General features: G+C 37.9%; 3 protein-coding genes across 6 annotated transcripts; 1 reads left to right on the top strand and 2 right to left on the bottom strand.

Moving 5' to 3' along the window:
* The first annotated feature begins 1777 nt into the window (after window positions 1-1777).
* LOC9328498 (lactoylglutathione lyase) lies at window positions 1778-4349 on the top strand. 2 transcript variants are annotated; one of them, XM_021014992.1, is made up of 8 exons: window positions 1778-1853; window positions 2125-2244; window positions 2838-2899; window positions 3010-3070; window positions 3395-3474; window positions 3558-3628; window positions 3850-3939; window positions 4048-4349. In XM_021014992.1, exons 2-8 carry the CDS (start codon window positions 2152-2154, stop codon window positions 4146-4148), a joined length of 558 nt encoding a protein of 185 aa, XP_020870651.1. In that variant the 5' UTR covers window positions 1778-1853; window positions 2125-2151; the 3' UTR covers window positions 4149-4349. The 2 variants fall into 2 exon arrangements, with proteins under 2 accessions (XP_020870651.1, XP_002889680.1); XM_002889634.2 differs by lacking the exon at window positions 1778-1853 and adding an exon at window positions 1867-2035.
* On the bottom strand, window positions 4343-8268 carry LOC110224995 (uncharacterized protein At3g43530-like). The gene is made up of 3 exons (XM_021013362.1): window positions 7338-8268; window positions 7095-7184; window positions 4343-4585 (listed from the first exon to the last, which is right to left on the bottom strand). The coding sequence occupies exons 1-3, from the start codon at window positions 8106-8108 to the stop codon at window positions 4343-4345; spliced, it is 1104 nt and encodes a 367-aa protein (XP_020869021.1). The 5' UTR covers window positions 8109-8268.
* A 1014-nt stretch (window positions 8269-9282) lies between these two features.
* Window positions 9283-12276, bottom strand: LOC9328499 (protein-lysine methyltransferase METTL21D). Of its 3 annotated transcripts, none has more exons than XM_021012181.1 (10): window positions 11971-12276; window positions 11544-11610; window positions 11304-11369; window positions 10809-10902; window positions 10549-10665; window positions 10255-10352; window positions 10078-10152; window positions 9907-9999; window positions 9522-9833; window positions 9283-9437 (listed from the first exon to the last, which is right to left on the bottom strand). In XM_021012181.1, the coding sequence occupies exons 1-10, from the start codon at window positions 11982-11984 to the stop codon at window positions 9426-9428; spliced, it is 948 nt and encodes a 315-aa protein (XP_020867840.1). In that variant the 5' UTR covers window positions 11985-12276; the 3' UTR covers window positions 9283-9425. The 3 variants fall into 3 exon arrangements, with proteins under 3 accessions (XP_020867840.1, XP_020867839.1, XP_020867841.1); XM_021012180.1 differs by having other exon boundaries at window positions 10255-10355; window positions 11971-12274; XM_021012182.1 differs by lacking the exon at window positions 11971-12276 and adding an exon at window positions 11735-11911 and having other exon boundaries at window positions 10255-10355.
* Window positions 12277-12500: the final 224 nt, after the last annotated feature.

A 12500-nucleotide genomic window follows, 5' to 3' on the forward strand; every position in this document is an offset into this window, starting at 1 on the left:
ATCTATACCACATATATACATAACTTTGTTCGATATTTAAGTTGGTTGTAATATAGTTTTACTGGCATACTCACCAAAAAAAAATATAGTTTTACTGGCATTAGCAATTTTACATATCCATGATTAGACTTAAACATGGATGTAATGTCTTTGATAAATTTAGAAACTTTAGATTTCTCACAAACTATGAAAATATATGTATGATATATTTGATTAAACAACTTAGACAAAAAATCATAAATATAAATATGTGAGATAAAATTGATCAATGAACAAGAAAATTCCTAATCACGTGTTTATAAGAATAGTTACATAATTAGAAATAGGTAGATATTAAATCGACTCCGGCGAATTGATATAGGTAGATAGATATACGTCTCACTAGAATAGTCCGTCCGGCTGCTCTTGCTGAAATCATTACTCTTCATTCTCCCGTGCTCTAGCAATTGCGCTCACGGGATGTAGTTGTAGATGACGTCTTAAAAATAACAAGAAAAAGTAGTTGTATACGTATATTTTCGCCGTACCATTTCCGTGCCGCTAGCGTATATACATCAATCTTGGTGACGTGGCCGGTGTTCCCTCTGTTGAGGCCTGTTGGGGTTTGAGAAAAGACAAAATTTTGCTGTCCGATTTTAGAAAGTCAACTTATCGATGATGTCACAATAAAATATAAATATGATAATGTGTCTATCAGATACTTGTCAAATCAATTTTTTTTTTAAATAGCATAATTGTCAAATCAAAGATGAGTCAAAAACAACATTCAAAATCTGGAAACGCCGGGGCAGATTAGAATCTTGGAATGATTTATAATCCTATATTATAAGATTGAATGGTTTATTAAATTTCTTGGTAAAGTGCTTGGTTTAATTATATAATACGCCAAGTTATATATAGGTCCAAAGTTACCACTTCAAATCCAATGTTAGTTTATTTATTTAACGTAATAACAACGTCATGGTATATAAAAAGAAAAAAACGTATTGACAACGTACGAGTTGTTTTATCAAGAAAACTTCAAACAAAACTATAAAAAGTATCCGTCTAATGGAAAAAAGAGATTTGATCGTCCTTCATCACATCTCTCAGTTACCTCATCATTTAAATGTTTGTACTTTGTATCTTCTCAAACTACATATTTGAAATTATATTAAACGAAATACTTAACCCTAATTTTAGAAGAAATACTTAAATCTCATTTTTGTGGCCGTAGGCAATTGAGTTTTTTCTTTAACACATGCAGCATGGATCTGCCCCCAAAAAGCCTCCAAGTGGAGCTGAGAAGGCAGCGTTGCTCATCAACAGTTTTAGTAACTTTATAAAAAAAAACACTACATATTTGCTCATCGTGCATATATACTCATGCACACGTTTCCATTCAACTTGACTTGTGATTACCAACACATTTCTCTTCAGTATAGGTCCATGTCGAAATGGATCAACAACAACATGAAAATTTGAATACATTTAACATAATCTTGCACATGCAACTTCCAGATTGCTCCATAATGTTTCATCACAATGGTCATATTGTTTTCCACGATGCATCCAAACAAAATAATTTCTTTTCAATTCCTCTAAATATGAATACCTCTCTACTTACGTCAAAACGCTTAGAAACTTGCTTAACCCAAGAATAAACCCATCATAGACACAGTTGATCAGTGATCACCGTACCATAACAAAATCTATCACCGTTGATTCAGCCAAACCGGAACCGAGCAAAACCGGTAAGGAAAACTGATTTTCCAAACCAACGACGTCGTTTGCAACTAATCCCGTACGTCAAAACGCATTTGAGCTGACCCCAAAACTCTTCCACTCTCCCAGTCACAGTCACAGCCACAGAGGTAAATCTCTCTCCTTTTTCCTTTTTTGCTCAAATTTTTTGATAATCCAAGGAAACGTAATGGGTTCGTACTCAATAGCAATTGCTATATCTCGCATATCACCTCTAATTCGTTTCGTTAAACCTTATTCCACCGGTTTTTCTTTCATCACTTGCCCTTGCAACAGTACCCGGAGGCCAAAGGTTTATGCTTTTTTGGAAATCACTTGCTTGGAATCGTTTATTTGGACTATGTGTGTTGTTTAATCATCTGGGTCTGTTCGATTTTGTAGAGATTTGATCAGCTTCGTGTGTTCTCGATGGCATCGGAAGCGAGGGAATCACCAGCTAACAATCCTGGCTTGTCAACGGTTAGGGATGAGGCTACAAAAGGATATATCATGCAGCAGACTGTAAGATTCCTCTGCCTCGATTTACGATTTGATTGACCGATCTGTAATTTTTGTATTGAAACTGGAAGTTACATGTCTTGGGGTTCTTAAGGTGAATGGATGGGTGTTTGTTCTCAGTTAGGGCTTTCGTATGTGTTATTTAGCTTTATCGTTGAGTTTGCGTATTTCTTCTAAAGAACTGTTGTTTGAATCTGCTCTAATGCTTGACATTGTGTTCTTGATCTTAGCATAGTATCTTTCACTTTGGTAATTTTGGATGAAACTGTGATAATCATCAAAGTAGCCTTCATTTGAAAATATAATCTAAATATCTAGAAATGACAGGGAAATTTGCAGGAGACTGAACCAAGTTATAGATTTAATTCTTGGTGTGGTAAAGAATGTGCCTTTTCATTGAATGTACTAAGTGGTGATTAAAGATTCGGAAAACCAATCCTTCCCTTTTTCTTGAACTTTTGAGTGCTGCTACTCTCTGATTAGGTGTTGTAAGCCGTCTTGTATCTTCTTTGTTTAGATAGTGATTGTTTGCCCTTTCCTTTTTCCACTTCAACCATTGAAATTGTTCCATTTTTCCATCTTTTTGTAACTCTCAGATGTTTCGGATCAAGGACCCTAAGGCTAGTCTTGACTTTTACTCACACGTGCTGGGAATGTCGTAAGTTTTTTCCATCTCTTGAATCATCTTCTCTCTTAAGTCCTCAGGGAAGCAAATGGGTTCCTCTGTTCTGTAGGCTTATGGGCTCTTTATATTTTACGTTATTCCAGATTGCTAAAGAGGCTGGATTTCTCTGAGATGAAATTTAGTTTGTACTTCCTGGGCTACGAGGTAGAATTTTGACCCTTACTTAGTTATACTCTTCACTAAGCTAGAGGTGATTAAAGCATCTAACTTATGTTCCAGGAACTCATGCATCGAGCTTCAGCACATTAAAATATAGAACACTGAAAACTAAACAAGCAATCTATTGATGTTTTAAAATGCTTATTGAAAAGTGGAGTTAAATTGTCAGTTTTTGAAATATTGATTTTTCTTGTTGTGGATGATAATGATGAATAGATATATTTCTCTTGGGTCCTAAATTCTACTGATTTTAGAATTTTAGTGGAGGGTTGCAAAAAAGCTGGGTTTGATTTGTTTACTATGGTACAGGATACTACAACAGCTCCAGCCGATCCAACAGAGAGAACGGTTTGGACCTTTGGTCGACCGGCAACGATTGAATTGACTCAGTAAGAAACAAATACTAATGCCTTACTTTCTCCCTTTCCTTTTCTTGGATTGAACGTTCCTTACATATGAATTTTTCTTGCAGCAACTGGGGTACAGAGAGTGATCCTGAGTTTAAAGGATATCACAATGGGAACTCTGAGCCTCGTGGATTTGGTAAAGTCCTTCTAAAATATCTCTATCTTATTATCTCTCTACATTTTAGAAGTAATTGAACAGTGTTTCGGTAGGTTATGTTTTTGGGGAGCTTTAAATTTGGTGGCTAGAATGTATAGCATCAATATGAACCAGTTTATAAGCCTAAAAATTGAGGCTTGAGTTATGGCAAGTCCTATATTATTACAAATGTAAAAAAAGAAACTATGTTGTTTTCACAGGGCACATTGGGGTTACCGTTGATGATGTGCACAAGGCATGCGAGAGATTTGAAGAATTGGGAGTAGAGTTTGTCAAGAAACCAAACGATGGTACTACTATTACCAGCTGAATCCAATAGACATTTGAAATTTTCATATTTTGCGACTCTCTGTTTGGGGAATCTATATTTAATCCTTTATTTGATGTAAACCTTGCAGGAAAGATGAAGAATATAGCTTTCATTAAGGATCCTGATGGCTACTGGATCGAGATCTTTGATCTCAAGACTATCGGGACGACTACTGTAAACGCAGCTTGAGGAAGTAGTGATTGCGCTATTTGTGTTCTTTTGCTCATCCACCCGAGTGTGTGCATACAATAAAATAATTTTTCTGTTTTGTCGAATAATCGGAACAAGATAGTCGTTGTTTATCAAGGTGGTCTGTTTCTTGACATATGTATAATGAGCAAAGTTGAATAAGTCGTTATCGTTGTTAATAACAAACAAGTTCATCAGTAATGAGAGTCAGTTTCAGAAAGATTATTGTTAGTCATATTAAACAACATTCTTAGACTTAAGCAAATGGTAGGGGCTGCGCGAACGCAAACCCCCTCTGCCACAAATAATGACGTAGGCTCTTCCTCAAGGGAAGACCTTAAGCATAGCACCCTTCCAGTATGTGCAATGGAAGTCACTAGCCTAGGCCACTCGTCTTCTTGATCGCGAGTTGATCCCGTCCAGGTAAGTGATTTTCCCTGAGTCATGACTCTCTTATTTATACTCAGTTTTAGAACCCTCCTTTGTTTCATGTAACCGATGTGGGACTTTCGGCTAAACTCCACACTTTCCACCGTTCTAACTCCTTAAACATGCACAGCCTGTTGTTTTTGTATTATTCGCTTTCTGAACATGCACAGCGTGTCGTTTTTGTATTCGCTTACTGAAACGCTAATATTAAGGTATCCTTTACTGGGCCGGTCTCTTTGGTGGCCCAAAGTCAATTATTTACTACGATGTAGAATGATTCATGTTCAGATCCAACTTTGGGCCGTTCTAACTCTCAAGAATTAACTGTGAATCTGTGATTTTATCATGGAATTGGTTTCAGTAATAAATGAAGCACAAACAGCTAAATCGAGAGATTGTCTCGTGAGTCCCTTTTTGACAAACACAAACCTCTTATATCCTTACTTAGTCTACATATCCTTTTCTCATTTAAGCAAATGTGTGAAGACGATTTTGCCCTTCTATTTTTTTTCAATTTAATTAATTTGAAATTGAAAAAAAAACGAAACAAAAGAAAAAAGAAAAAAAAGTTCTCCTCGTTCTCGAGCTCGAGCTCCGACGAGACAGCTCCGATTCCTCCTCCGCCATAGATCTGTGTCTCCATTGTTGCCGTTTCTTCCTTTCCGGCGAGCTTCGTTGAGACAGGTATGTTCCTTTAGCTGCATAGAGCTTCAAATTGAAGTTTAGGATTTAGACATATAGGAGATTGAATCCAATTAGATTTAGCTATTTGTGTTTGGATATGCACATTGGAAGTTTATGCATAGTTTCTGGGTCGAATAGGTCTGTAAATGGGTAAGAAATGGATTACAGCAACTGAATCATAGTGAATTGTAGTTTTGAACCCGAAACCATTCGATTTGAGTTCTTGTCGCGAAAGTACAACTGGTAGAACTGAGTAGAATTGTACCTGAATCTATTGAAAAATATATACGTAGTATTACTGGTTATATTAGTATTACCTAGATGTATGTAGTATGACTAGTTACACTAGTATTACCCATTTACATGTAGTATCACCAGTTACACTAGTATTACCCATTTACATGTAGTATGACTAGTTATACTAGTATTACCCTGAATTGTAGTACAACTAGTACAACTAGTATAACTGACAGAGTTTTTGTATTGTTTTTGCAGGATACAATGATGGAGAACGTGATCATATATTTTAAATGCAAAGGTCGCATGTATAGCTTGATGATGAATACATCGGAGGGGAAAATAACGCTCTCCATGTTAGAAGGTAGGATATGCACGAAGCTTGGATTAGATGAAAGTAAGGTTAAATTGCAAATGAGATACAATGCTGTGCTGATGGGACCAACTGAAGAGATTTACATTAGTGATGATGAGGATGTAGGTGTCTATATATCTTCAGGTGAAAATTACCGTAGATATGTTTTGAATGTGGACGTCATCACTCCACCAGAATTGCCCGAGCAACTGTCGAGAGTGGAGCTCCTCAATAAAAGTTCTGTTGGTAAGAACTATGCGGAATTGGATTCAAATGAGGATGAAATGAGAGATAGTGCTGCCATCGTTTTGTGTGAATGCGAGGAGGAACAAGGAACAGTACCAAATAAGGCAATAATGGAGGTTGATGATACTCAAGATCCTGAGATTGGATCACGTGATGAATCTATGGATAGATGTGATGATAGGGGTGATGAATACGTTGAGCCACCGCCTGTTGTAGAAGCTGGTCAGTTTAAAAAAGAATGGGAAGACGGTATTGGACTGATTTTACGACAAGAATTTCCAAGCAGGGCGGCATTGCAGGAAGTGGTGGACAAAGGTGCATTTGCTAACAGTTTTGGTTATGTTATTAAAAAGTCTGATAAGGAGCGATATGTCCTAAGGTGTTCTAAAGAAAATTGTGCTTGGCGTATACGAGCTTCAAATATTTGGAATACAAGTATTTACTCGATTAGAAAGTACAACAAGATGCATACTTGTACCCGGATAAGTAAGAGTAGTACAAGGATGAGGAAGAGGAAAGGTACTCCTGAATTAGTAGCAGCTCTTCTTCATGATACTTTTCCAGGACAAATGGAAACTCCAGTTCCTAAGGTTATCATGGAGCTTGTTCAGACGAAATTAGGTGTGAAGATATCGTACTCCACCGCATTGAGAGGGAAAAGGAAAGCCATTTGTGATTTAAAAGGTAGCGCGGAAGATAGCTACAAGGATATCAATTGTTATTTGTACATGTTGAAGAAGGTAAATGAAGGTACAATAACATATCTGAAATTGGATGAGGAAGATAAATTTCAGTACCTATTCATAGCTTTGGGTGCTAGCATTGAAGGCTTTCAAGTGATGAGAAAAGTGATAATTGTTGATGCAACACATTTGAAGAACGGATATGGTGGTGTTCTAGTATTTGCCTCAGCTCAAGACCCAAATCGTCATCATTATATCATAGCGGTTGGCGTACTCGACAGTGAGAATGATGCTAGTTGGGGATGGTTTCACCTTGCACATCCTAGGACATCTCTCATCTGCTCCTGCAATGTCCTCAATGAATTTCTCCCTCAACAGTGGGATTGCCTCGAATGCAAGAAGCTACAGAATAAAAAAACATATATTTAGATGAAGAACAGTAATACCAGTATTACCAGTTTTCTAATATGCAGTATTACCAGTTTTCTAATATGCAGTATTCCCAGTATTACCAGTATTCCAAAAAATCACCAATTACTATAACTTGTAACTAACCTCTATCGGAAGACAAAAACCCGGAACCGGCCATATGTACTTCTCGTTATCGGTGACAACACCATTGAAATGATTCATCGTGTGTGAGATGGTATCTAACATGTACTCGAAAGAATACCTCCCCCACTGAAAATTCCTACAAAACGTAAGATCATTCACAACCTTTAAACAAAATTCATCCACTTGAGGTGCCTTTTCCCCGGTCTTGATAGGCGCCACAATAATGCTGGTTAGGAAATAGAGCACCATCATCCTCAACCTATCTTTTGATCTTTCACCCTTCGGCACCATTTCTATGAGCTTCTTTCTCACGTCTTCGCGTTTCACAGGAACATTCTTGAAATGCTTCCTCTTGAACTCCATACTTCCCACATTTTTATAATCAAGCGCATAATTCTTGCAATTGAAGCCCGATATCAATGCATGTTCCGATATACCATATCGGATTGGAACGCCATTGACGACGAACCACACCTCTTTCTTCCTATCAATTCGCGCCGTGCTAAGAAGGAGCATCCACATCCCCATAAGTCGGTGGTTTGGGTCTCTTGGCATGTGGAAGACGTGTTGAAAACTCGGATGATTCTCAAAAAATGCCCTCTCAGACTTGCTCATCGGAGGCTCCAACTCATCGAATGTAGTCAACACTTCGTGAATATAGCACCGAGTTGATAGCTTGATTTTCTTCACATATTCTGAAGGCGGGAAATACATACTTAGCGGTGGTATTGCTATTGTTTCCTCATCGATCTCCTGCAACAGAACAGACATTCATCCATATATCATTATTCTGCGAATAGTATTACGAGTATTACCAGTATTACCCTGAAAATATACACATAGTTGTACCCCAGTAATACCAGTTTCACCCAGAATTCAAACACATAGTTATACCCTAGTAATACCAGTATTACCCAGAAATCAAACATATAGTAATGTCCTAGTATTACCAGTTATACCCTGAATTCAAACACATAGTATTCCCAGTTCTACCAGTTATACCAATAACCATAGAATTCAAACACACATTATACCTCAGTTGCAATAGTGTTACCCTGTTCTACCAGTAGTACCCAGATGTACACATAGTTTTACCCTGTTCTACCAGTTTCACACCATTCAAATACTTACCATCGCATTTTCCGGCTGATTTTCTGGCGCAATCTCATCCTCCTCATTATCATTCTCATCAGAGGAGGACTCTCCGCCCAAAGATCTACTACCATCATCATCGGAGGACTCCTCTCCTTCCTCATTCCCTTCTTCTTCTTTCTCTTCTTCTTCGCTCTCTTCTTCGCCACTCTCTTCTTCCTCATTCTTCTTTGAATTTTCTTCCTCATTCTTGTCAGACTCTTCTAAAACCGGACTTAATGTCTCCGGGACTTGTTGTTCTCCCTCAATTGCCGTCGAGGATGGCTCCTCCGTCGAGCCTGGCTCCACCGTCGTTGTGGTGGATGGCTCCACCGTCGGGGATGGCTCCTCCGTCGAGCCTGGCTCCACCGTCGTTGCCTTTGTTAATCTCTTCCTCTTTAACCCTTTCTTTGGAGGCATTATCGGAGAGGTTTCGAAACGGGATACAAGAAACGAGAAAAGGAATCAATAAAGTTGGAAGATGATTTCGCAATCTCTCAACTACAGTTTCTGGGAAGATTTGAAGAGGAGAGGAAGTCGGAGCAAGAGAATCTCCAACGGTTAGGGTTTTCTCTTTGAATTGGGGATGAGTTTTCTCGTTTTCGATTTCAAAAACAAAAGAAATTTGGTGGGTTGAGAGAATGGATCGGGTTTGGTTCGAATAGATCCAGGTTTTAGCAGTAATATTGAGGTTTTGGTTGGGGTATATCAGTAATATCCATAGTTTTCGATTTAATTTTAAATAAAAATAAAATTGTGTTTTATTAGGGGAGATATGAGACGATGCTTGGACAAAAAGGGACTCAGGAGACAATTTCTCCAGCTAAATCATTAATATTTAATAGAAAGAAATCTACAAGATTAATTCATTGTCTACATTCTCCCTGGTACCAAAACTAAAAAAAATCAAAGAGGTGGATCTTGAGGAACAAGGCTCTGAAAGTCGGTAATGCAAAGTTATTTTTTCACCTACAAGCAAATTCAAAGAAAATTTACACAAGAATTATTTTTTATATAAGAAAAGATTTCATAACAACAATGGTATATACGCACCTTAACATCTATCTTAACGTCACGGAGAAGCTGTGCAGCAACTGTACCATACCTTCTCATCTCCCATTCACTTAGCTTTCCGTCCCGTAGTCTCATCAACAAACTATCTTCATTTAGACGAGGACCATGTGTAACAACAGCTTCCTCTTCCACCCTGTTCTGGCATTCTCCAGTTGGGACTTTCGTCTTACACTTTGTTTCGTCTGTGTCAATAACAATTTCATCTCGGCTCACGTTTCCAGAGCTCTCGGCAGGAGATTTCTGTGCCATGATGTACAGATGAATGCTCGGGTCTTGGTATTCACCATCCATCTGCAGATTTTGTTACAGAATAAGCGGGTGCATAGTTCATGAAACTTTAACAGTGACTGTGGCATCAATGTACCTTGGACCTCGGTATGGTTTTGACTTCAAAGTTGTCTTTCCACATTTGAAGCATTTTATCATGAACAACAGTCGAACGTATCTCATATCCCAACTATAAAACAACAACAGCGAATGATCTTGTAGTTTAATGATATTTTAAATCAAATATCCCAAGTATCTTAATTCATACCATAACTGTTGTCTTTGGCCCTGATAGCGCAAGTATCGTACGCAATAGAGGTTCCAGAAGCTGCTCAGAATATACCTAAAAAAAAATTTAAGGTGAGGTCAGTCTACCTTGGGATGAAATCAGTCTTACTAAATTATTCAATTAGAGTGAATCATTTGAAGATTCCGATTAACTTACAACATCAGTACCGATGACATAGTCAAAGGGCGGCCCAACAGCCCTTATATGATCTTCATTTCCCCAGTCAAGTTCTGCAACTCGGAGCGATCCAAAGGATGCTACAAGGAATGACAACTTCATTAGACAATAATTATAACAACTCAATTGTAGCTGATAAAGTAAGCTTCACATTGCGAGTTAGTTCTACAGATTTTACTTGGCATAACAAAATGAAGAAAGCTATAGATACCACAGACTCAAGCAGTAAAAGAAGCGAGCTGGCTACTTGGAGAAGACAGTATTGACACAAACCTGAACCAGGCGTCATCTGCAAGATTGTGGACGTATTCCATTCTACATTCCTCTTTAGTAGTGGTAATACCTCCTTTTGGTCAGTTGTAACCACATCACACCCCAGCATTGCCAAAGCTGACACATGAACACAAACTCCAATTGTAGATGCCAAATTTCCAGTTTCAAAGAAAAAAAAATTTCCAGTTTCGAGCAAAGATATAGCCATACATAAGAAAGGAGAATCCTCCAGATATCAATACATACATGTAATTACGTACCAAATCCTGCAACGCCACAACCTGCTCCTAGTTCAATAGCACGTTTCCCTTTCAGTTTAGATGGACTAAACCTTCCCTTCCTGCAATTTTTCCCCTGTAAATATTCAGGAAGTCAGACAAGGCTATTGTAACTAACCTAGGGGTTGAGCAGGAAGTCTAGCTTTGCCAGCTCAACAATAGACCTTAAACGGGTTAGTTGAGAGCAAAAGGGTTAAAGGGGCGAGGAGAATGCATTAATATCATTCTGTATTGGTCTAGGATCTTGGTTTTGGCATTGGTCAAGAGTTAGAAACTTTCCTAGTTAATCAAGTCTCTTCTATGTTGTAGTTCTTTGGTAAATAGAATCAGAAGGGGTTAACTGGCTCAAAACCTATTAGAGTCTCACCGAAGAAGAATATTTAAGTGATCCCCTAGTTACCAATCTACATTACACACTCCAAGAAGTTAATCTCTGAGGATAATCTATGAATTCAAGCGGGATAAGAAAGATCATACCAGATACTTGGCAAACACCATGGACGCATCCCACACGGTTGTTCCTAAATGCTTCGAATTAGGATCCTATCATGTAGAATTGTGGCATCATGACACATTGTTAGAAGTACAGAACATGTGAAATAGATGAACAAAAGTAAAACACAAGAACAAAGGTCTAAGACATTGAAAAGGTGAGCATACAACTATAGGAATTAAGTTGAATGTAAAAATTGTAAGGAATATAAGAGTCAGACATACCTGAGCAAAGTTTAATTCGTGCCCCAAAACCTCAATGGTGACAGTACAGGTGCTTGGAGAATTTAACCTTTAAAAGATAGCAAAAGTGTCAAATTTAATCTCAACTACTCAATTTGAAAACCAAAACTTTGGCTCAAACATTTCAGAAAAATGTAAACTTAATGCTGAAATGAATCTACAAGGGATTCTACCAGAAACAGCAAAGATCTCGATTAGCCTACTAACGAAAGACAGAGACTTGACAATAATGTTTCAAGATAACAACCACCAAAGAAGCCAGTTAAAGCTTCTATAAGCTAATATGATTGTTCCGTAACCAAAGACCATTTTCGTATTTGTTGGCGCAGAGCTTATAACTAAAAAATTGTCTGATATAATGATAATCAGATCATAAGCCAAATGTTAGTGGATAGATAAAGTGGAATACCTGTCGGGATCCATTTGTTCTTACCCCGATAACACAAACGACTGCGATTTATCGGTTCAGGGAGAATTTTCGTAAAGGCGTTTCAGTTTCAGTTCAGACAAGAAGGAAAACAACGTGTAAAACCTCTGCGTCACCAAGAGGTTTAAGCCTGTTGAGGTATCGCTTTTTACGCTCGGCCCAAATCCAATTAATGTGTAATTTGTGGACCTATTACCCTTACTGATTTTAAAGTCTAATGTTTAGACCCACCTAATATATATTTACATCCATTTTTTCATTTTATTTAGATTATTATGATTTATTTACATGATTCTGTCTCTTTGCCGAGGAAGAGATAACCTTCAGGAGGTATAACCAGAAAAGTCAGCTGAGTGATCTCCTGAATTTAAAGCCATTGAATAGACAGATAAGAGGTACTGCAGATTTGATCTTTCAATACCAGCCAAGGAAGATTTCAAGCATCATTGAACTGGCGTTTCCTCAGAGGGCAGCCGTATTCAAGGCCGCTCTGTTGAAGGCAGGGCCGCTTC

This window comes from Arabidopsis lyrata (genome assembly GCF_000004255.2).
Source record: "Arabidopsis lyrata subsp. lyrata unplaced genomic scaffold ARALYscaffold_1, whole genome shotgun sequence".
Taxonomy (NCBI): Eukaryota; Viridiplantae; Streptophyta; class Magnoliopsida; order Brassicales; family Brassicaceae; genus Arabidopsis; species Arabidopsis lyrata.